Below are 25,974 nucleotides of genomic sequence, written 5' to 3'. Positions count from 1 at the left end.
CCATGGTTTCTAAAATATATTATCATTGAAAAATTCATCACACAGCAGCCAAACCGGTGATAAAATTTTCTATGTTCGCATAATTACAAGGATACAAGACACAGACTCTATCCATAGTACTATAGTTATATACTTATATAAATTTTCACTGGATGCTTATTTGTTTACATGCACTCTTTCCCTAATAATTCCCCCAACTTCAGTGACCATGATTTGTTGAAATTTTTTATTTTCTCCAGTGCCTAACAGTGTTCTTTATTCAGTAGACTCATAAAAATTATTTATTGAATTGAATCATGTGACATCAGATGAGTCACTTGACGACTCAAAATCCAATATCTGGATGACCAACCCCAGAGAACTGCCTTAAGGAAAGCATTCTGAACCACTGCAATGGGGAGCTTGTCCTCTTAGATCAATCCTTTTCTCTCTCATCTTAAATATCAACTTTATCTATTGACTCCTCCCTTTCTGCCAAAAAAAATGCCTATATATTGCTCTATTCTTTAAGAAATCATTCTTTAACTCTTATCATCCACTTGAAATATCATCCTATAATGATCCTCTCTTTAATAATTAAATCCCAGAAAGAGTTGTATATGCTTGTTGCAACTTCCTCATCTCTCATCAGTTTTTCAAACTTCTGAAATTTGGCTTCTGACTCCATCACTTAAAGAAAATGATCTTTCAAAAGTTACTAAAATTTCTTAATTAAGATTACACATTATTCCTCCTTCATGAACTCTAGATTTTAGCCTAAGTAGTTTACTAAGTAGTTCCCCATACTAAACCTTCTACCTCCTATGAATTCACATGCATATAAAATGCCCCAAGATTCTGAAATACACCCTCTTCTCACCTCCAACTATTAAAGGCCCTTCCAATGAAAATCTTTTCCTGATTTTCCAGTTTTAATGTCTTCTTCCTCAATGAACTATGTATTTATCTGAGTTTATGATGCATTCCTCCAATGATTACAATCATAGAGATGTTTCTAAGCATGCACATAATATTCAGATTTCTGAATTGTCTATTGTTTAGCACATTGATATTGTTTAGTTTATAAGCTGCTGAAAAAATGAAATAGTGGCTAATACAAACACACACTTAAAAATTTCTATCATTTTTAAAACATTCCTATCTTTGCACTTCTCAAAAGTTCAGAGTTCTCTCACATACTTTCTAAAATATGTAAGACTGCTTTCATTATGTTTGGGTCCCAATTTAACATAGTGTGATGGAACAAATACTGAACTAGGAGGCAGAGGACGTTTATTAGACTTCCAGTTCTACCACTAATTTACAGCAAGGCTGAAGCAAGTCACTTCCCTTCATTAAATTTCTGTTTCCTCTGCAATAATGACAAACTTAGATTAGATGATATCTTAATAACTTTCCAGATACAAAATACTGGGATTTCATAATTGCTGATTAAAGCATCATGGAGAGAAATGAAAATTATTGAAATTAATGTAGTAAAAATAAAAGCAAAAAGATAAAAATTAACCCATTGCAAAAGATAAGAAGGTTTTCAATTTCATTTTCTTTGGTTTTCTGTTATTCTGAACCATGACCCTGGTAATGGAGATACCAGTATTCAGATGACACAGTGGATACCATACAGGGGTCCTAAAACTTTTTAAATAGAGGGCCAGTTCACTGTCCCTCAGATTATTGGAGGGCCGGACTATAGTAAAAATAAAAACTTTGTTTTGTGGGCCTTTAAATAAAGAAACTTCATAGCCTTGGGTGAGGGGGATAAACGACCTCAGTTGCAGCATCTGACACACCAGCAGTAGTTTGAGGACCCCTGCATGAATATAATAATGTTGACATTTATCAAAGATAACTGGGTCTTATCAGCCTAGAAATAGCATTACAACAGATCCCCAAATTATGCTACCTCTGGTTATAGAAAGCCAGCAAAAAAGACAAGGAGAAAAGGAAAGTTGTAGACTAGAGCTTGAGTTACTAAAGAGCCGTAAATGAACATGTCAAGACTGCCTTATCAGATTTTCCATACTTTTCCCCATAAATGGATGATACATATCAGATATATTCTTGAGCAACTTAGGAACAACATAAACTATTCTCATGTCAGTTGTCCTTTCTGATTTTGACTAACCTTGTCTCCTGGTTTAACACTTCTGTCATTGAGAAATGACAAACACTCTGGCTATTTCTAACCATGTTCCACAGAGAAAGATGCATTTTGAAATGATGAAGGGATTCCTAAGTTGGCTGCTGAACCACTACATGATGAGAGTTTTTCATTTTCAATGAACCCAGTTTCTGAACCAGTAAGGTATTCTGCTGGGATCTGGAAAAGCAACTCAAAGTATGTTCTTTGGGATGGCCCATGTTACACTATGACTAATAAGCATTCACTGTATACTAGAAAATGCATTATATTTAGAGTTAAAAGATCTGAGTGCAAGTTCTAGTTTTGGATTTTCTAGCTATGTGATTATGGGAAAATAGTAATCTCTCTGAGCTTTAGTTTTCACATTTTTGGAATGAACATATTACTACTACTTGAAATCCCTACTTTATAGGGTTATTGTGAGACATTTGCTTTGTAGGCCATATTCTACTACATTAAAGTTGAATTATTATTATTTTATTAGTAGGAGTCTGATTTAGAGTTAATGTCAATTTAGATAGTGCTTAGGTTGCATGTATCTGCATTTTTAAAGAAAGGTTTTGCTGTCCTTCATGGAAAAACTAAATTGTTGGGTATATATTTAGGTGGTACAGGGATAGAGCACTAACCTATAGTAAAGAACAGGTAATTTCAAATCCAGTCTCAGCACTTACTAGCTATGTGATCCTGGATAAGACACTTAACCCTGTTTGCCTCAGTTCCTTCACATGTAAAATAAGATGGAAAAGAAAATAACAAGCCATCTTAGTATGTTTGCAAAGAAAACCCCAAATAGAGGTAGAAAGAGTTGGACATAGCTGAAATAAAAGAGGACATATTTAACATACTTCCATAGAAGTAAAAGCTTGTGCTTTTCAATCACTGAGATTGTAAATTAATATTTTTGTATGTATTAATGTTTCTATTTAGAATTTCTAAATTTCTATTTTGACATGTTTATATGAGCCTTTCAGTCTAGGTTGCAAACTCTCTGAGTGCAAAGATTGTCTTCTGCCTCACTTTATATTCCTTGAATTGCACATATTACCTAGCACATACTAGGCACTTAATAGACTTGACTACACATATAAATAATTGAATTGCATTTTTAAACCAAAAAATTACATCATTTAGATTTGTTACTAATCCAAGCTGGCCTTCTCCCAGTTGGCTCAAATTAGACTTGACTATATGTAAATGTATCCAGTTCTGATTGTTGTATCCAATTCTTAACTGTTGCATCAGGAGGGGAAAAAAAGAATTAAAGAGGGATAGTTATGGTTCTGTTCATCATTCAATGATACAGAAGAAAAAATGTGAGACAGGGAAACAGTGAGTTATATTTATTTTCTCCCTGTTGGCAAATGTAGTTACAGTCTACTAACCCAATCTGATGAGTCTTTTCACTCTGAAAAGAGATAGAATAAAACCTGAGCTAGAAAGAAGGATACCAGATAGGTCTCTGGTTTTCAGAGTCTGCAGCCCTGTCACTGGGAGGCTTTGGCTTACCTTCCGCTTGTTGGTAGGATTGACATAAAGGTAACTCAGGACAGTCTTGAGCCCCACTTTGTCATTTAGTTTCTCATAGGTAGTGCCATAGTCTGTTGACCTGTTGAAAAATAAAGATAAAAGGAGATTGTTTTACAAAATGGGGTTTTGCGTAAGTCGGAGACAGGTTCCTGTACCTCTACTTTTGTTTTCAAATCACATGAGTGCTTCAAAGTGTTCTTCAGAGATTAAAAGCCCCATTAATTTTAGAAGTGCAATTATACTAATGCATCTGCTCACTACCTGAGTTTACCACCCTTTGCTCCTACCTTTTCTCAAAGACCTACTTTTCTGCCCTTTCTGAATCTGTGTTGGTAAAAGGAACAGTCAGAGACTTTACCACCTACACATTAAAAGTTCTTTGCTTCTACAGCCCAATAGGGGAGATATAAATTCCCCCAGCAGGTCTTCAATTCTGCAATGGAGGATACCACCTTTAAGATTCAGGGAGGGTGTTAAAACTTCTGGCTCTTCACTAAGGTTGTCAGTAATGACACTCTGATCACTGGGGGTTATCCTCTCCATCCCCTACAAAACAAAATTGTAAAGACCACAAGCAATATTTCTTTCTTCTCCTTAGAAATCCAGGAACCTCCCATTTCTTCCCTTTTTCAAAAAAGGATTGGTAGTTCATTCAAACTGGTTTTTATTTTGGGCTTTATTATACATTCCTCTACTGTATGCACTCTACATTATAACCAAGTAGCTCATTTGTCATTCCGCTTATACAATATTCGCTTTGCCATTTTCACATGCCTCCTGTACCTGGAATGCATTTACCCCAGACAATGTTCTCTTAGAATCCTTTACTTCCTTAAGGGCTCAGTACAAATGCCAGTCTTCAAGAAGACAATCTGAATTCCCTCATTTGCCAGTGCCCCCTCCTCCTGGAAATTTCTTTGCATTTTTGGTATTTCCATATCTTTGCATGTCATCCTCCTACCCCGGATCTAAACTCCTTCACAGTAGGTCTGAGTGGTTTCCTTTCTTTAATTCACTTTTGTCACCCCAAGAAAAAGCAAAATGTCTTTGCAATTAGTAGGAATTTAATAAATTTGTATTAGTGAATGAAACACATGACATAGTAAATATCTTATATTTTTAACTTTGCTAGGAAGGTTTATATTTAACTATTAATCAAAGTGTTTGGTTAAAGGAATAATAGTTAGATTTTGTGTAAGCAAAGCAGAGGACATTTTCTAGGGTGGTAGTGCCTTCCACAGGGCTCCCTCCTAAAGTTAATATTACCCCTGCATGAAAAAATAACTTTGGCAAGTTAAGAACCCCCAGGGGTATGTTGATAAATGTTTAGCAACTATCTCTCCAGAATATTTTTTACATGCACGGGTATACTTCTAAGTTTAATCTGTATAATTAACACTTTCCTAAATTTAGTCAATAACACAATGAATCAAGCCCTGATTTGTAGCATTTGCTGAATTTCAAGGTGTGAATGCTCACACTGAAAATTTAATAATCAGTTCTCTCGTTTAAGCTGACTCGAGAACAACCTTGCAACACCCTAAATGAACTTGACTCCAAAGCTCCTAATCACCATATCTTTCAAAGCAAAACATTTTCCAGACAAGATTCTTAAGATGACTCCAAGAACAGACAGTGTTACATTGATAGGCTTTCATCACCCCAGTGCATAATGAATTACTGACTTGAGTCACTTGCTTAGCAAACTGGTTTCTCAAAGGACACTACAGTTATATAATTTCTCCTATACAAAATGAAAAGAATAGTAAAAATTGAGCAAAGAATATAGTGTTATTTACATATAATCTCCGAATGTGAATGTATGTGTATGATATGTCTCTCTGTGCATGTAAACACATGCATTTGTGTTTTCTCTGTGTTCATCTATTTTGGATTCTTTTTATTTGCCCCAGAGATAGCTTCTTATCTTTGCATATAATGTTCTACAAAGGCTTTACCATACAGTCAGGATGCTCTGAATAGCTACTTGCCACAATGGGTAGAGAGCAAGACCTGGAGTCAGGAAGCCCTATCATTATGAATTCAAATGTAGACTTAGACACTTACTAGCTGTGTGATCTTAAGCAAGCTACTTAATCTTATTTGCTTTAGTTCCTCATCTGTAAAATATGAGCTGGAGAAGGAAATGGAAAACTGCTCTAGAAGTGTTGCTAATAAAAACCCAAATGGGATTAGGAAGAGTGAAATATAACTGAAGAACAACATTAAGAGGCTATGACTTGGGAGATCAAAGTGGCCTGCAGATGATACCTTTCATAGTACATAGGAAGAATGCAGTGGTCAGCTGAGGGTATTACAGGTGGGTATTATGGGTTTAATGAAAAAAGAAAGGGACTTGGAGTCAGGGGAGATAAGGTTTCACTACTTCCACCAGCAATTGATCATGTATTTATTGTAAAATAATATTTCTGCTTTGAAAGGAGAGCCTACTTCTTGAATGCCAGCATGACCTATGATAGAGGTACTTACTGTACTTGCTTTAAAATGGATATCGGACCCATTGGGTCCGATATCCATTTTAAAGCAAGTACAGTTTCTAGCCTCTTTATGACTTGAAGATCATGGATTGTTTCAAATAACTGCTGAGCCCAAAATGAGAAGATGTACACAAGGCATTAACTGAATAATGCATTCTCTTTCTATCAAGGCTATGTTAAGAGTGAGAAGTTAGAACTGTGGTAAGCTCTTGGTCAGGAAAGTCTCTCCTAACTAGAGCTACTATTATTTGTCCCATGAGTATATGTCCACGCTGTCATTTTCACCTCCATTTTAGAGATGAGTTACAATTTAGATTTTGTGAGCTTTGAAAGATTGGGAAAGTAGGCTGCCACAAGTCTAGAAATGGAGTCCAGGTCAGAGTTTATTTCCATTCAAGTCATCAGCATAACTCCAACAAACCCATCTATGGAAGAAGCTCTACCTACTGCAGCTGAGGTCCTTCCTACCTTCTGGTTATATAAAAGACCATCTCAGGGGTCCTCAAACTACTGCCCGCAGGCCAGATGCAGCAGCTGAGGACGATTATCCCCCTCACCCAGGGCTATGAAGTTTCTTTATTTAAAGGCCCACAAAACAAAGTTTTTGTTTTTACTATAGTCTGGCCCTCCAACAATCTGAGGGACAGTGAACTGGCCCCCTGTTTAAAAAGTTTGAGGATCCCTGATCAAGACCATCACAAATGGTGAATAGTAAGTAAACTCATTTATCCAAGCAAAGCAGCAAACAGAAATTGTAGCTGTTTACATATTGGGATATGGCTGAAAATACACACCCATGAATTGGCTCTTTAACAGAAGCGAGATAACCTGTTGGTTCAAACTAAGAGAGGGCCCAATTTTCCCTAAACAGGTCCATTCTAGTAATCTCCAGGAATGAAAAATGGAAATCAGGATCACCATCAGGAGCTACATGTCTTCTGCTTCTGTCTCCATGTGTCTCTTACACAGACTCTGTGGAGCCAAATTGGCAAGTGTCTTATGCTGGTACATGGTCTCAAGCCATTGTGTTCAGAATTCTCTGCCAATCTACAGTCATGTCTTTCTGGAAGAGTCTGCCCACCTAGTCTCATTCAAGTGGGTTGGCAACAATCAAAGCATACTGCACACACTCTGAAAATAGGGTTCCCATTGTCTAGGGCCCCATAACATAAGTATATAGTGAATAAATGACAAAATGAATACAAGCTATTTTGAGTACTACTATAGGGAGATTTTATATAGTGGAGACAAAGACCAAATGTTTTTCACTCATTTTTCTGAGTGAAAAGTAGATGATCAGACATTAAATTATGTGGCAGCCATCAAGAGAATATATCAAGTTATACAAAGGAGTGGGAGTGGACTTGAGCCTCATCCTCTGCATAATAACTGTGATATGTGGGATGTTTAGAGTGATAGGGCATTGTCTGAGTCATTTTTCATGTGGACTCATGTAGGAAGTAAACAATGATGACATTGTAATATCCCAATGAATCTAGCACTCTTTATAGGGAATTTATAAGCTCCTATTCATACAGAAAGATATCTCCATGCCATATCAAAATTACCAAACAGCTTGAAAGTTCTCACCCTCCCCCTTTCTTGGTGGGATGGTATCACAGCAGTTTAGATATGAACTATAATTTCACTGGCTCAGGGTACATACACTCAAAGAAAAATTTCTTCTACAAATGCACCTGGGTACTTTGGTCTATAGTGTCTAGGTTCTCTGGGAGCATTGAGGGTTAAATAGCTTGCCCAGAATACTTTAAATATGGTACCTGGTACAGTAAGCATCCTTCATAATTGGGATTAAATCTAGGTCTTCACATATTGAGGCAGCTCTCTCATCACTATGGGTCACGATTTCCTTACAATTTATACCAGAAAAACCAGAGCCAATTTTTGTTTTCCTTTTCCTTTTCATATTGGGTAATTTGGGTAGGTGTGGTATAAAATCTGGGAAAGAGGGGGAAGGCTGTGGCAGTATGATAGGAGAACAGTTCCACCCACCAGGAAAATATACCAGACCATAAGCAAAGTATGTATATTTATAACCATGGGCAAGTAGCAATTGAATAAAATTGATCTACCAGATTTCAAAGGATGCATCTGGGAAACTGCTCATAAGCTGGCTTTAGAGGCATGAATGCATTTTGCCTGGAACAGGTGGGACACATATCATAGGCAGGGACAGCAGTTCTGTCAAAACTCTTCCACTGATACTTTTGGGCTAGCTTGTCAGGTCCCCAGTGACTGACTGAATGAAACTGTCCCATCATAGGGAGGGATACGTTTTTAGAGAATATTGTAAGTCCATCTGGGCCAGCCTGTAGTCCCATAGTCTTAAGAAGTTTATATTCCTCCTTTTGAGGCTTTTTGTGCTTTGTGATAAGCATTCTTTTCTGGGCTTTAGCTCTCTTTTATTAGGCTAAAAGGTTTAGGCTGCATATGCTAAGGCCATACCAATGGGGCAAAGTGAAAGTTATAGACACAGACCTCAAGAATAGTGAGTCAACAACAATATTTGCCACATAAATATCCCACACTAGCTGTTCTGCTGCACTTCATAGTCATAACCTACACATTCTGAAGGAAAGAATTATAGGAAACTTTTACCATTCTGCAGGTAGGATCAACTTGTCTTTTGTTATACAGCCCTGCAATTCTTCAACCATCAGGTGCAGGGAGTCTTGATTGGAAAACTAGGAGGCTGTTGTTTGTCCTTTGTTCTCAAAGAGGACCATGACATCAGGGAGGTGATGCTGTGACATGTAAGTGAATTGGATTTAAGTCAGGTGCAAAGGCACCTGCCCCTCTTTCCCCTCCAGAGCCGTCTGGGTCCAGAAGCCAGATATACAGCAATATTACTGGAGATGGCCTTGGATGAAATAGGAGATTTTGGCCTTTTTAAGCTAAGGTGTTCAACAAGTCTCAGTTTGAGGCTGCACCCATTCAGTGATTAAGGCCAGGTAGCTGTTAAGGCAAAAAAAAAAATTTCTTTTACCCAATCCAAAAAAATCTAAATAAATGAATGAATCTGGGATGGGAAAACCTCCAGGGCTTTGGACCAAAGCAGAAATGATTGATATTTACATTCAATCTGAAATTGGAAAAGTGGGAAAAGTTGTACTCGATTGGGCGACACCTTTAATGGGCAGAAGTTCCATAACTACGAAACTTACAGAAATAGAAATGGATAGCTTTTAGGTGCTTCCAACATAGAATATGTGAGGGATGTAGACAGGGTTAAGTGACTTGCCCAGAGTCACAAAGTTAGGAAGCATTAAGTGTCTGAGATCAGATTTGAACTCAGGTCCTCCTGACTTCAGGGCTGGTGCTCTATCTACTACCCCAACTAGCTGTCCCAAAGGACCCTAAATTATTTAGCTGGCCATTGACCATCACCAGAAGATAAGTAAGTCTTTGAGTAAGAAAAACATCAAATAACGAGCCACTAGAGATTAGTCAGAGACCTCATTCTCTCAGGCTAAAACCCTACTCAGCTATGGTTCCAATATATGGTATTGATCATCTGTTTTAATGATCCCAGACAGCACTAATACTGCTTTAATGAATTATGAGTAAAACATCTTCCATAGAATGGGCTCATATAGTTAGGTCTGAAGCTCCTCCCCTAATTCTATTATTGTAGCTAGTCCTCAGGTCCAGAATCACTCAGATAAAAATACAACCTGTATTTGTTCCCAGTCTCTGTCCACAGAGAAGAGAATCTCCACACTGGAAGCATCACTGGGCCGCAATGCAAGTGGTCAAGAAATTTTATACTAATAAAAAACAATTGATGGTAATGGTAATTTATCAGATTGTACCTAATAAACATACTATACTTTTCCTTTCCTCCTTCCCCACCAACATCACTCATGACTTCTTGATTCAGTCTTTTTCTTTGACCTTATAAAATAAGGATTTGTGATCTATGGCAAAAGCACTGAATGATATCTTCTGTTGGGGTCCCTTCTACCTTACACCATCATATTTCTTTTTTCTCTCTCTTGCTCCTTCATCCTTTTCTCTATCTCTCCTCTTTTCATAAACACAAAGCATCTCAGAACTGGAACAGATTCAAAGGACATGTAATACAACTGTCTTATTAATGAATAAGAGATTGAAGCCCAATGAGAAATGACTTAAGAAAAATCACAAAGTTAATTAGTGGAAAACTTGGACCTGTAAACTCAGGTACTTGCCTTTCAAGTTCAGTATCATTCCCATCCCAACTTAGTCTCTTTCCATTCTTTGTCTCTTTTTTCTTCCCTATGCCTTAGACTCATCCCAACTAGAGGCACTCATGGTAAGGAAGATCACTGGTAGCTACCCCAAAATTGCCTATGGCTAGTCATCTAAATAATTAGAATGTGAGTCCAAGATCATAGGTTAAACAGTATGACTACTTGTTTCAAGTTAACTTAGCATTTCTCTAAAGCCATAGGTGCTTTTGGTGATAAAATGATCAAGAGCTGGATCAAAAGTAAGTCATTGCTATTTCTGGAGAAGCAGCTCAGAGGGCATGTATTTTGCCAAATATATCATCACAAACATGCAGACGTATACATGTGTATATATGCACAAACATATGTGTATACATATGTACTTAGTGTGTAAACAACATATGTGTATAAATATGTACATAGATATATATGTACACAGACGTACATTGTAAAAAAAAGCAGCAAAGTTCTTTTCCAGTCATTCAATAAGCTTGCAATAAGCATCTTTTATGCTTCAGGCATTGTGTTAAGTACTGAAATTACAAATAAAAGACAATCCCAGTTCTCAATAGCACATTTAAAAAGAAACACACTTATTGCTTCCAGAGAACAGCAGAATCCTCATTATCCCAATCCTGTTAGATGCTGTCCCACCCACCCATAATACAGAGATATCCCATACCTATTTCTGGAGAGCTTGCACATGTGAGTAGGGTCTGTATTCTTAGGCAGTGTTTTCATGAGATGCTATCATTTAGAATGAATAATTATAATGTCAGTGCATACTGAATAAAAAAGAAAATACTACATTAAATAAACAGAATCAGCCAAATTGGGAAAGAGAATGCTAACACTAAATAGAGTAATCTTTCTAACCCCACCTAAGAGTGAAGTTTCTTTTCTCTAAGTAATTGTTTTAGAGCAAGGAAGCCTACTTTCTAATCCCAACTCTTTCAAGAACTAGTATGTGACTATGGGCAAGGAACTTGTTCTGTCTGAGCTTTATGTTTTTCCTCTATAAAACAAAAAGGCTGAATCTAATGATTTCCAAGCTCTTATTTAGGCTTTACACCTAGCAGCTAATCTTCTGGTAATGATCCTGCCCGTACTTATCAAGGCTGATCCTCAGACAGCAGTGCAGACAGAGACCCTACATGACACCAGTCTTCAAATATTCAATAGTTGTCATCTAGAAGAGAGCTATGACTTATGCTGCTTAACCCCAAAGGGTAGATCTAGTCATAAAGGGTATAAGTGGCAGAAAGGGAAGAGTTGCTATTGCTCAGTCACTTCCAATGCTGTCCAACTTTTTGTGACCCCATTTGGGGTTTTTTGGCAAAGATACTTGAGTGATTTATCATTCCTTCTCCCATTTATTTTACAGATGAGAAAACTGAGCTCTGTTAAGTGATTATCCAGGTCCACACAGCTAATTTGAATGCATGAAGATGATTCTTCCTGACTCCAAATCCAGCACTCTATCTACTGTGCAATTCGAGATCTATCTGCTTTACTGTCTCATTTTATCCTCACAACAACTCTGACAGTTTTTATTATCCCATTTTATAGGTTAGGAAACCAGGCAAATATAAGTATCTTAAGGGTTACAAAATAGGGTCTGAGGGAGAATTGTACTTGGATTTTCCTAACTTCAAGTCTAGCTCTCTTATCTAGAGATGGTTCCACCATCCCATCTCTTCAATCCAAGGCCAGATGGCTCATTGTTGAGTGTGATGTAGTTGGAGGCCATGTTCAATGATCCTGGGTATCCTGTGAGGTCCCTTCTGGCTTAGAGATCCTGCTAAGCCATTTCTTCTACTGCATATTAATCTCCATAGCTAAAAGGTTTTACTTAATGAAATTGTTCTCCAACACTTGCCATATGTTCCTTAATGGAACTGACCCTCATCAAACTTCCCCACAGACTTCCTTAAACATTGAAATCATAGTATTGAGCATTACTATGTCCTTTGGAAACTAGCAAGGTCATGGGCATAGCCTGGGCCTGGACTGGAAATGTCTGCAGGGAGTCAGCAGCTTTCACAATAACAAGGCTCACATCCCTCTGGACATTCCTTTTGTTTTGCTAAAAGAAAAAATCCCTCTTACTGTGGATCATCTGAACCCTCTGTGAGAGGCAAGGGGGATCTCTGTCATTTTTCCTCAGCCATTTCCTTCCCCATAGATTTGCCCAGACTGAGGAACACGAGTCAGAGAGCATGGAGCTGGATTGACAGAGCTAGAGAAGTGGCTAGAGGCATAAGTCTGGCTTGTGACTCCAATGCCAAAGGAGAAAATTAATACAGTGAATTCCATATTTGGTTTTCCAAGAATAATTTTTCCAAGCTGTAATTCAGAGACAGGTTGTGAGCATTCAGTAAACAGTAACTACCACAGAAGTGGGCTCAGAAAATGGAGTCATTTAATTACCACTGCTAAACAGAACTTGCTCCTCCATGCTTGGGTGCATGATTGTGCAGTTATCAAAGCAATGATGGCCATTAGCTCAGCACATAATTAATAGTGTTCCATCTTGCATTAGGAACTAATTTTTCACATATAATAATAAGACCTGACATTCATTTCAGGCTTTATAAACATTATCCCATTTGATCCTCCCAACAGCCTTGTGGGACAAGTACTATGTAGTTATTATAATCCCCATCTTTAAGATGAGGAATTTGAAACCAAGAGAGTCAATCAATAAATATTTATTAAGCATATCCTTTCTGCCAGACACTGTGACAAACACTGGGGATATAAAACAAAAAAAGAAGAATCAAAATATGGTCTTTTTCCTTAAAGATCTGACAATCTAATGGGGAAATAAGTAAACAAATATATACAAACAACTTATATTCAGGAAAAATAGCAAATAATTTAAAAGAGAAGTTACTAATAATAAAGGGAGAGAATTGGAGAAGTTTCTTGTAGAAGATGGGATTTTAGTTAGGACTTGAAGGAAGCAGGGAAGTCAGCAGGCAGAATGAGCAGAATGAGAACTCCAAAGATGAGGACAGCCAGAGAAAATGCCCAGAGTCAAGAGAAGGAGTGTCTTATTGAGGAAAAGCAAGGATCACAGTGTCATTAGGTTGAAGAGTGTGTAACAGGTATTAAGGTATATGAAGACTGGAAAAGAAGGATGGAGAATGGCTAGTTTACAAAAGCCTTTGAATACCAAACAGTGCATTTTGTATTTGACCTTGGAGACCCCAGTCCAAGTCTCCAGTTTTACAGATGAGAACACAGGTAAAGTCACTTACCCAATGTCAGCTGTGGTGACTTTGTCAGGAAAGATATTGCCCTATGCTGAGCACTGTGAGCCAACAGAACAATGGAAAATACCACTAATTGAAAAGGGCAGGGAAGGCAAACAAGTACAAAAGATAATTAAAAACACTAAGCAGCATATTATGAGTGTCTGGAAAGAATATAGTGTAGTAGAAGTTAGAATTTTGTATCTGAAGGGAACCTTGAAAAATCTGTGATCTAATTCTTTCATTTTGCAGATAAGGGAACTGAGGAATAAAACAGAATGAATGGCTTGCCCAAAGTCACACACATTATTAGCAGAAATGGTGGCCCTGTAAGCCAAGTCTATTACTCTATAAGTTCAATTGATCACTGTTGTCACTATAAGCCAAAGTCAAAAGAACAATGAAAATAGGAAGAGCTCTTTCAGACTTATAAAGACCAATCTCTTCATCACCAGAAGCCCAAACTTTTCCCTCAAAACAGATTAATAAAGATTGCCTGGATACTCCCTAAATCCTGTGCTCCTAATAAAGTCAGGGACTAAAGGATAGTTTGTGGGTCTTTTTTTTTAACCAATTCAGGCATTCTTGATGATCACAGTATGCTTCTGAGAGAGAGGCAGGTGGCAGGAAACATATGGAAGAGTGATTTTAAAAGAAATAGTTAAAAAAAAGAAAACTTCAAACCCACTGATCCAAAGCAGTATCTCCATGGAGAGGAGTTAGTGCCAGCCACCCCCATTGTCCTGTTCCCAATATGACTTTCCTGCCAGGAGTAAAACGATTTTCAAGGGCACCCTGCCAGTTTTCTCACTGTCCACCAGATGTTCTGGAGGCAGGTTCCTGAGCTGGAGGTGGCAGATACATTGCTTTGCTCATGCAGTCAATTCTAGTATAACTTATCTCCCTTCCTCCTGTAGGTTATCCTCTCAGGTTCTGTTCTCATGAAGTGAAAAGTTGTACAACAATGATATCTCAATCCTCTATCTCTTCTTCCATATAGTGGATGAAGCTTTTTTTTTTCATCCATTGTGAAGATCTTCAGAATTGGATGAAGTTGGAATTCATCCCAGAGACCAAAATCCAGTTGAAAACTTCTGCCAACCTGCTGAGTGCCCGCCCTCTTTCTCCTTATGTCTATAATATTCTTCTCCCGTGTGCTCCAAGTAGAATCTTTCTGTGTAGCTCTTTGTCCATAGTTGGTATAAAGTCAATGTCATGATGCTCAGATTTTTCCAATCATAAATTCTCTGCTTTGCCTTCCTCTCCAGGCAGCTCCCCTAAGTCAGGATTCAATCTCCATCTCTAATTTTGCAATGCAAGGAAGCCTTAGTAAGCCTCAAATGTCCCAACTCCTTTACCTTCTAGGTATAGTTTGCATTACATTATCACTCATCTCTATTTTCTATTCCAGGTCCAGTGATGAACTGAAAATACCCAGTGACAACTGCTTTGTTAAATGCCTTCAGTAAATATCTACTATACACTAATACTTTATACTTAATAGTGAGAATACAAAGATAAATGTGGCATGAACACACCTTTCTTTTTTTTAATTCAGTCATTATGCATTTATTTAGTACCTATTGTGCAATCTAATTTTAAAATTCTTTTATATTAATTTTATTATTTATTTATTTTAACTTGTTTATAATTTTTTGAGTTCTGAACCCTCTCCCTCCCTCTCAACCTTTCTCCATTCACTGAAAAGGCAAGCAATATATTAGTCATGTAAAGCATATGTCCATATTAGCCATATTTCAAAAAAGAATCAAGGAAAATAAAACAAGGTAAATATACTCAATTTGCCCTCAGAGTTCATAAGTTCTCTTTCTATAGGTGCAAAGCAGATTCAGAGACAGATTGTGAGCATTCAGTAAACAGTAACTACCACAGAAGTGGGCTCAGAAAATGGAGTCATTTAATTACCACTGCTAAACAGAACTTGCTCCTCCATGCTTGGGTGCATGATTGTGCAGTTATCAAAGCAATGATGGCCATTAGCTCAGCACATAATTAATAGTGTTCCATCTTGCATTAGGAACTAATTTTTCACATATAATAATAAGACCTGACATTCATTTCAGGCTTTATAAACATTATCCCATTTGATCCTCCCAACAGCCTTGTGGGACAAGTACTATGTAGTTATTATAATCCCCATCTTTAAGATGAGGAATTTGAAACCAAGAGAGAGTCAATCGATAAATATTTATTAAGCATACCCTTTCTGCCAGACACTGTGACAAACATTGGGTATATAAAACAAAAAAAGAAGATTCAAAATATGGTCTTTTTCCTTAAAGATCTGACAATCTAATGGGGAAATAAGTAAACAAATATATACAAATAACTTATATTCAGGAAAAATAGCAAATAATTTTAAAAGGGAAGTTACTAATATTAAAGGGAGAGAATTGGAGAAGTTTCTTGTAGAAGATGGGATTTTAGTTAGGACTTGAAGGAATCAGGGAAGTCAGCAGGCAGAATGAGCAGAATGGGAACTCCAAAGATGAGGACAGCCAGAGAAAATGCCCAGAGTCAAGAGAAGGAGTGTCTTATTGAGGAAAAGCAAGGATCACAGTGTGATGATAAATCCTTTTTTCATAAATCCTTTGAAACTGTCTTGGGTCACTGTATTGATCAGAATAGCCAAGTCTGTAACAGTTTATTATTACAACATTGCTGTTACTGAGCACAATGGTGACCTGGTTTTTCTCCTTTCACTTCGCATCATTTAATATAGCTCTTACTAAATTTTTTTCTGAAACTATCTCCGTTGGCATATATAGCACACTAGTATTTCTTCATAACCACATGCCCCAACTTGTTCAGCCATTCCCCAGCTAATGAACATCCCCTCAAATTCTACCACAGAAAGTGCTACTATAAAAATATTTGTACATGCAGGTATTTTTCTTTTTTCTTTAACTTCCATGACTATAGACCTAATAATAGTATTGCTGGGTCAAATAGTATACAGAATTTGATAGCCCTTTCAGTCAAGTTCTAAATTGTTCTCCAGAATGGTTGGACCAGTTCATTACTGTAGTATATTTATTTTCCCTCATCCTTTCTATCATTTATAATTTCTGATAGGTGTGAGGTAGCATATCTCATAGTTGTTTTAATTTACATTTCTCTAAATAACAGTAATTTCAAATATTTTTTCATATTCTTGCAAATGCTTTGATTTCTTCTTCTTAAAACTGCCTATTTATAGCGAATGGCTCTTATTTTTATAAATCCGACTCATTTCTATATTCGCCTTTATTTGAGAACCTTTATCAAAGACATTTTCTGAAGAAACTTTTTATTTTACTTCATTAAACAATAGTTTAAATTCAAACACAAGACCCAAAATGTGGTTTCCCTGATTATCTCTTTTAATTAGGTCTGTTTTTACTTTGGGGTACATAGACAGTACAGTGGATAGAGCACTGACCAGGAGTAAGGAAGACCTGAATTCAATTTGGCTTCAGATACTTTCTAGCTGTGTGACCCAGGGCAAGTCACTTAACCCTGCTTGCTTCACTTTTCTCATCTTTAAAACAAGCTGGAGAAGAAAATGGCAGACCACTCTAGGATCTTTGCCAAGAAGACCCCAAATAGGGACACAGAGAGTTGAACATGATTAAGACAACTGAACAATAAACATTTTTTTTTGCTTTTGCTTTGTCTGAAGATCATGATCACTATCCTTGCCTTTTCTATTTCAGCTAAAGCATACTAGTTTCTGCTCCAGACCTTTTTTTTTTAAAACTCTGTGTCTTTCTGCTTCAAGTGTTGCTAATAAGCAACATATTTCAGGGTTCTGGTATCTAATCCATATTGCTATCTACTTCCATTTTATGGGTGAACTTATCCCATTTCTATTCACAATTGTGAATCCTAACTGTACATTTCCTTCCATCCCATTTAAAAAAAAATTTCTTCTTTTTATTCTGTCCCACCTCAAAGGTCTACTTTGTTTCTAACCACCACCTTCCTTAGTCTGTCCTCCATTTTCTTCATTCTTTCTCCTTCTTCTCATCTCATTCCTTCCTATTTGCCTATTAGGTAAGTTACATTTCTATACATAATTGAGTGTTTGTTTACCTACATGTATGTACGTATATGTACAACACATATTTGTATACAGGCATATGCTTCCATATGTAATACACACATATATGTATAAATACATAAGTGTACATACATAAATGCATGTACATTCCTCCCTCTTTGAAGAAATGTCAATAAAGGTTTCAAGCTTTGTCCACCCTCATTTTTCCCTCTGGTATAAAAGCTCTTCTTTACATACCTCTTTTAGTTGAAAAATGTTCTTCATTCTACCTTTCTCTCCCCTACCTCTCCCGTCTCACCTTTTCATTTTTCTTGTAGAGCATTCCAATATAAACTTCACATCCATGTCCTCTGTCTATAAAAAACTCCTTTTAACTGTCCTAATAATGATAAAGTTTTTAGAAGTTATACATATCATCCTCTCATATATGTAAATATAAATATATCAAGACCCTTATGATTACTCTTTCATGTTTATGTTTCTCTTGGGTCTTGTGTTTGAATGTCAAATTTTCTATTCAGCTCTGATCTTTTCATCAGGAATATTTGAAAATTTTTTATTTCATGAAATAATATCCATTTTTCCCCTGAAGAATTATACTCAGTTTTGCTGGGTATATTATATTTGGTTGCAATATTAACTCCTTTGTCTTCCAAAATATCATGCTTCAAGTTCTCTGCTCTTTTAACATGGATGTTGCAAAATCTTGTGTGATCCTGACTGCTGCCACCACACTTGAATTAATATTTTTTGGCTGCTTCAAGTATATTCTTCTTGAACTGTGAGCCCTTCCTCCATGAAGTGCACAAAGTCAAGCTCTAACAAAAGTCAGAAGTCAGAAACAGATACAAAGAATTAATAAGAAAAAAAATCACATAAAAAGCTCTTGTGATGACAGGGATGCTTAAGAAACCAACTCAAAAGAGGGAAAAAACTTCAAAATGTCTGCAAACAAAAGCACAAATAAAAACACAGTTTGGGCACAAGTTCCAATTGAATTCCTGGAAGAGATGAAGCAAGAATTTTTAAAGAATTTTTAAGAGTTAAGAGTTTTGTTTTGTTTTTCAATAAATGAAATGAAAGCAATAGAGTAAAAAATTGGAAAAGAAATGGGAGCTATGGATGAAAGAATTGGAAAGGGAATTCACAGCTTGGCATAAAGGGCGTAAAACTTTGTCCAAAAAAAGCTCTCTGAAAGTTAAAATGGACCTAAAAGCCAATAACTTCATGAGATTAAAAAAATGAAAAAAATAGAAGATAATTGTCAGGAAAAGGAAAAACAACTGAATCAGGGAAAAATATTGAGCAAGATATATTTAAGAATTGTTGGACTATCTGGATTTCATGGCCAAAAAGAGAGAAGTGAAAAATCAAATAATTTCAAGAAAATCTTAAGAGAAATCTACCCAGATTTTTTTTAGAATTAGAAGATAAAGTGAAACTAGAAAGAATCTTATCAATTAGCTCAAGAAAGAAATCCCCAAATTAAGTTCTTAGGTTTATTGTAGCCAAAATCCAGTGTTTCTGATTCAAAGGATGACCAAAAAAGTATTTAAGTACTGAGGAGCTACAGTCAGGATTATATACTATTTAGCAACCGTCACACTAAAGGAGCAGACAGCTTAGAAGATGACATTCCAGAAAGCAGAGGATAAAGACTTAGATCCAAAAATAATTTATTCAGCAAACCCAAGTATAATGCAAAAGGTGGGAAATTAACCTTTAATGAAATTGAGGAGTTTTAGTCACTTTTGATGAAAATAGCAGAGATGTATATAGAAACTTTGAAGTTCAAACCACACAAGTTCAGAAATATAAAAAGATAATAATAAGACTCTAAATAAAATTGGTTTTTTTTTGGGGGGGGGGTTTATTTAATAGACTTTTATTTACAGGATATATGCATGGGTAACTTTACAGCATTAACAATTGCTAAACCTCTTGTTCCAATTTTTTACCTCTTACCCCCCCCCCTCCCCAGATGGCAGGATGACCAGTAGATGTTAAATATATTAAAATATAAATTAGATACACAATAAGTATACATGACCAAAACGTTATTTTGCTGTACAAAAAGAATCAGACTCTGAAATATTGTAAAATTAGCTTGTGAAGGAAATCAAAAATGCAGGTGTGCATAAATATAGGGATTGGGAATTCAATGTAATGGTTTTTAGTCATCTCCCAGAGTTCTTTTTCTGGGCATAGCTGGTTCAGTTCATTACTGCTCCATTGGAAATGATTTGGCTGATCTCGTTGTTGAGGATGGCCTGGTCCATCAGAACTGGTCATCATATAGTATTGTTGTTGAAGTATATAATGATCTCCTGGTCCTGCTCATTTCACTCAGCATCAGTTCGTCTAAGTCTCTCCAGGCCTTTCTGAAATCATCCTATTGGTCATTTCTTACAGAACAGTAATATTCCATAATATTCATATACCACAATTTATTCAGCCATTCTCCAACTGATGGACATCCATTCAGTTTCCAGTTTTAGCCACTCCAAAAAGGGCTGCCACAAACATTCGTGCACATACAGGTCCCTTTCCCTTCTTTATAATCTCTTTGGGATATAATCCCAGTAGTAACATTGCTGGATCAAAGGATATGCACAGTTTGATAACTTTTTGAGCATAGTTCCAAACTACTCTCCAAAATGGTTGGATTCGTTCACAATTCCACCAACAATGCATCAATGTCCCAGTTTTCCCACATCCCCTCCAACAATCATCATTAATTTTTCCTGTCATCTTAGCCAATCTGACAGGTTTAGTTGATCACTGGAATAGATTAGGTTCAAGGGATAAAACAGTCAACAAATATAGCAACCTAGTCTTTGACAAACCCAAAGATCCCAGCTTTTGGGATAAGAACTTACTGTTTGATAAAAATTGCTGGGAAAATTGGAAACTAATATGGCAGAAACTAGGCATTGATCCATACTTAACACCATACACCAAGATAAGGTCAAAATGGGTTCATGACCTAGGCATAAAGAATGAAATTATTAATAAATTAGAGGAACACAGAATAGTTTACCTCTCAGACCTGTGGAAGGGGAAGGTCTTTATGACCAAAGCAGAACTAGAGATCATTACTGATCACAAAATAGAAAATTTCGATTATACCAAACTGAAAAGTTTTTATACAAACAAAACTAATGCAGACAAGATTAGAAGGGAAGCAATAATCTGGGAAAATATTTTTACAGTCAAAGGTTCTGATAAAGGCCTCATTTCCAAAATATATAGAGAATTAACTCTAATTTATAAAAAATCAAGCCATTCTCCAATTGAAAATGGTCAAAGGATATGAACAGACAATTCTCAGATGAAGAAATTGAAACTATTTCTAGTCATATGAAAAGATGCTCCAAGTCATTATTAATCAGAGAAATGCAAATTAAGACTCTAACTAAAATTGAATGTTATTGTTCTGTAAAAAATGATAAAGGGGATTGTTTCACAGAAAACTGGGAACAGACTACAAGGACAATACGTTGCCCATAAGTCTCAGAGAAACCTCTTTTTATTGACACAATGAAATGAACAGGACCGAGACACAATTGATAAAATAGTGATAATATTATAAAGACAAAGAATTTTGAAAGAATAAGGAAATCTGGTCAGTGTAATCACCAATCACAATTCTGGAAGACTAATTTGAAACATACTACTCACATCCTGATACAGAGGTAAAGGACTCAGCATGAAGCATGAAACACATAATTTTTTAGATATGGCAATGTGGAAATTTGTTCTGTTTGAGTACACAAGTTTGCAAAAGAAATGGGGGGTTATTTGTAAACAGTTTAGAGATTGGGGGTTGAATGAAAAAAAGCAGATTTTTGATGGTTGAAAAATAATCTTTTTAAAAAACATGACTGTTATATACAGGAATCCTCCCTGATTATTTTGTTGGGAACAAGACAATGTTTATTATTTTCTTTTTCTGTATGTCTTTTTCTATTTTGTTTTTTCTTTGTATTTAGTATCAATGAATAAAAAAATTTAAAACTTTAGGAGATATAATTTTCATAATATTTCTGCAAATCAGGTACTACTACCATCATTATTTTAGTTTTACAGATAAGGAAATTGAGCTTCAGAGAAATTAAAATCTGTTTCTGGCCATACAGATTAATGAATGCCTGGGTTGGGATTTGAACCCACGTTTTTTTTGTCTCCAAGGCTAACATGTTTGGCCATATTGCATTGCCTCTCAGCTGAGTTGGAATTTGAAAGAAGGAAGATTTCAACAGAGAGAGCATAAGGGCAAGAGAGAGAGATGTAACTGAAAGAAGTGAAAGGAGGCAAGCCCAATCCAAGAATGAGAGATGGCATGAACAAAAATGGAGAGATGGGAGAAGTGCAGTTTTATGACAAAGAACAAAGGATGATCCAATTTGAGGGGAACCTATCTAAATAAAAAAGAGTATTAAGTTCTAATTCTTCCTGGGTTCTAAAGCCCTTTATTAAAATCTAGTGCCTCTTCACCTATCCAACTTAATCTCCTCCCCATTTCTAATATGAACTTTCCATTCTGGTCAGGCAGGTTTCATTATCTTACATGTATTTTCTGATCTTTCTCTCTTCTGTGTTACTGTCCATGCAATCTATTCCTCATCTTCTTTCTCCTTACAAGTTTTATTCATCCTTTAGCACCCACCTCTTGCCCTGCCATCTTCATGAAGCTCTTTTATATTTTAGAACATGATGATCTTACTTGCTTCATTTACATTTTTTATTTCACTTAGAGATTCTCTCTTGTGTTATCTATGTTGGATTTTATTCCTACAGAGAGATTGTTAGACCCTTGAAGGCAGGGATAAAGGTTTAACAAGTCTGTAACTTGATATACTCAATAAAGACCTGGATATAAACTCTACCAGAGTACAAATCATTTCTGGTCACATACCAAATAAGTACTTTTGATTTGTGGAATTTTACCTTTTTTCCACTACAATATTTTAACTATCAATCCTCCCATCATCACATGGCCTTATAAAACTTATTTGATCCTCATTTAAAATCTCATTTGATACTCATGACATTGTGAAGTAGTTACCATTCCCAGTTTCTGAATGGGGAGCCTGAGGTTTACAATGGATATTTGAAAAGTCCAAGGTCACAAACCTTGCAATTCCATGGGCTTGAGCTAAAAGCTTTGTCTTCTAAATCACATACTTATGTGCACTTTATCACAATGCTTATAGTGAAAGGCAGAGTTCAATCTATTTACATAGGAAATAATGGATGATACCAGTTACTAAAGCCAACAAAATATAACAAAGCCAATATAGTGCCCAGCAAGTGACAGAAAACTGCAACAAATAGAATGATGGGATCCAGAGTTTGTAGTCTAAGCATAAATAGGATTTTGGTCCTTAAAACTACAAGAACATCTATAATATTTTATGACCTTTGATTTTGTCCCTGTTTGACCTTGAGAGGAAAAAAAAATGCAGAACCAAATTTATATGCTGTTCTTCAATAGCACAAATCTCTCACGATCATTCAAGTCTCTAATTTCAGATCTCAGGCAAAAGTTTCATCATTTAAATATTTTCATAGGTCAGGGTAGTTTTTGATCTACCTTTAATCTTCCTCCCTAAGGAATAAAGAAAAGCATACATGCAGATTTCCCAAAATGCATCTTGACGCCAAAGGTAGAGAAGTATTATGTTGTTAATGACCTTTCTCATTATCTGATTTATCGGTCACATTACTTGCTATCACAAATAATAGGTACAGGGAAATGGGATAATTAATTTTCCCCAATGTCCTCAGGCTCCTGCTTCTATAATGAAAACTATCACTGAAGTTTCAAATGTTTAAAGTTGTGGGGAGTATATCATTATTGGCTGACCATTTCTGGGACCCCAAGCTTCTAGTCAAAGATGCAAAATCCAAGACAATTGGTTATATTCTAAACTACTTTGTTAGCTCATGAAGCTGGAAGCATAAAACTCCCACCTCAGAGATGTCTGGGTAGGGAATTAGGACAACAATTAGTGGATGAGTTCCCAAATTTAATTTCAATTGTCCAAACCACCCCAATAGCTTGGACAGCCCAGTTTGCTACATTATTTATTGGACACATGAAGAATAGGAGTATGCTTTTGGGAAAGGAGAAAAATAGCACATGTGAGAAGTAGAAGAGACTTTAGATATTATCTAAGGTTAGCCAGCTCCTTCAATTTATAAAGAAGGAAAGGGAAAAGCAGAGATGATGAGTGATTGGTTATGAGGTCATGGGACAACTGCAGAGTTAGAAACCATATCTCCTGATTTCTAGTCTGCACTTTAAAAAAATATATGTCATACTATATCCTATAAAAAATAAAATTATTCACAATCAATTATAGTAAAACTCCCAACAAAATAGGGCACAGATACAGAAACAAAAACCATCAGGCAAATAGTTCTATGCAAACCATCATACATTACCCTATTTTGGGCACTGTGAAGTGTCCAAGAAGAAGAATGTCAGGCCCCTATCCTCACAGACCTGTTTAATCAGGCTAGACATGTGAAACATAACTACCTATAGAAAGCAATGTGTAATAAGTGCCCCAAAAAGAGTATAGCTAAAAAGTGGGTTGGAGTTCACACGAGAAATCTCCTCAGTATTGTGCTGGTAGACAGCAGACCAAATTCAGATTGTGTAACCACCCAAGTATACAGACCAATTCCATCCTATCACTATCATCCAGTGGGTGCTGGTGGGAAGACAGAGGGAATAGCAGAGTATAATCAAAGACTGCCTCCAGCAGGGGGGAAGCAGTTGCAAATTAAAGTCTAGGGAAAAACGGGTTCAATTTCTCTTTTCACTAAGTTTTCCTGGGGAAAAAATAATGAGGCTCAAACTATGTGGTTTTAGACAGTTTTAGCAGTCAATTCTATCAAGGGAGTTAAAGTTTATAGCATCATTTTAAAGATTCACACTGTCTGTTAGGTTTTCCTGATGGGTGGTGCAAGTCAGCATATGCTGCCAAGAAATAAATGCAGGTCATTTTCTGGGTGACCAAGCTGAACCATCGTTTTCCAGGGAGGACCAGATCATTCCAAGTGAATCAATTCCCTTTTAGGACATGTTGGAGAACTTGGCAGACTTTCTAGCTGCCAGCCACTTCCATGAAGCTTTCCCTGTCTCTTCTATCTCACTTTTCATTCTCTATCCTCTGAATTTACTTATTAATTGTGTTGCTCATTTGGAAATTTTCAAGCACAGACCTGTGAAATCTCCCACATTGCTGTAATTTGTTATTTATGGCATTATTATTACTTAATGTTTTATAGGTATTTGTCTATTTCCCCAAGTCAGTTTATAGACCCCAACAGGGAAATCCTTAGTCTTCTTTCGATTCCCCATAGTACCTACTATTGTGCTTGGCACATAGTAGGTATTGAAATATTTGTTAAATCGAGTAACTGTTTTCAGGAGACCATACCAGTCATTTACAAATGGATGATGTATTTCTGTCAATACATTCTAAATTCAAATATAGTCCTATAACTTCTGTTCTTCACAGCTTTGATTTCATTTGGCAAACAATAAAAGTCTAGTCTGTTCAAGATGTATGCACTCACACACATACACACACACACAGTATAATATCATGCCCTCAATATTATTGGTGTGTCAGTTGCAGAAATTTCCAAAGCAATGGTCACCTTAAAATTCATTTCAACAATTTCCTCACCAAAGAGAAAGAAAAAAAGATTAAATATACAGACATAATGTACTTAATGTTGCTAATTCTCAAAATCACAATATTCAATGAAATGACATTATAACATGTAGTTAATTTCTTAGACTCATAGAATTTCTGAGTTGAAAGAGCCATAAGAATCCATATTCAAACCCATACCTGCTGAAAAGGGTCTTCTACAACACATACAGCAAGTGGTCATCCAGCCTTTTGCCTGAAGATACCCTTGGACTCTCCATTCTATTTTTTTGTGTCCAAAGCTACCTTCTACATCTTCTACCTATTATTTGAAGTATTGCCCTTTACTCTCTTACTATCCAAGTGATCCTCTGTATATTACAATTTGCCAATGGCCTTTCTTAAACATACTACCTAGAATAATAACTGTTTAGAGAAACCCTTGGGCACATTCTCAAAATAATGTCTTATACCTTACTTTCATAAGTGAAGAAAATGTAAACTTTCAGTGAAAGATTAGTGAAAATAAAGATATAATTTTTCCCACCTAAGTTCCAACTAATTTCTTCAATGAATAT

The 25,974-nt window shown here is 36.3% G+C and overlaps 1 protein-coding gene across 1 annotated transcript in view; it reads right to left on the bottom strand.

The window, feature by feature from the left end:
- Positions 1-25,974, bottom strand: part of SORCS3 (sortilin related VPS10 domain containing receptor 3) — a 694,786-nt gene that overhangs the window by 392,507 nt on the left and 276,305 nt on the right. The window contains exon 3 of the mRNA XM_031955808.1: positions 3,653-3,752. Within this exon, the coding sequence (XP_031811668.1) occupies positions 3,653-3,752 (100 nt within the window). The remainder of the gene's footprint in view (positions 1-3,652; positions 3,753-25,974) is intronic.

The sequence above is a fragment of the Sarcophilus harrisii genome, chromosome 2, assembly GCF_902635505.1.
Source record: "Sarcophilus harrisii chromosome 2, mSarHar1.11, whole genome shotgun sequence".
Classification (NCBI taxonomy): domain Eukaryota; kingdom Metazoa; phylum Chordata; class Mammalia; order Dasyuromorphia; family Dasyuridae; genus Sarcophilus; species Sarcophilus harrisii.
The sequence above is the reverse complement of the archived record's forward strand: the minus strand, read 5'-3'. Positions and strand labels throughout refer to the sequence as shown.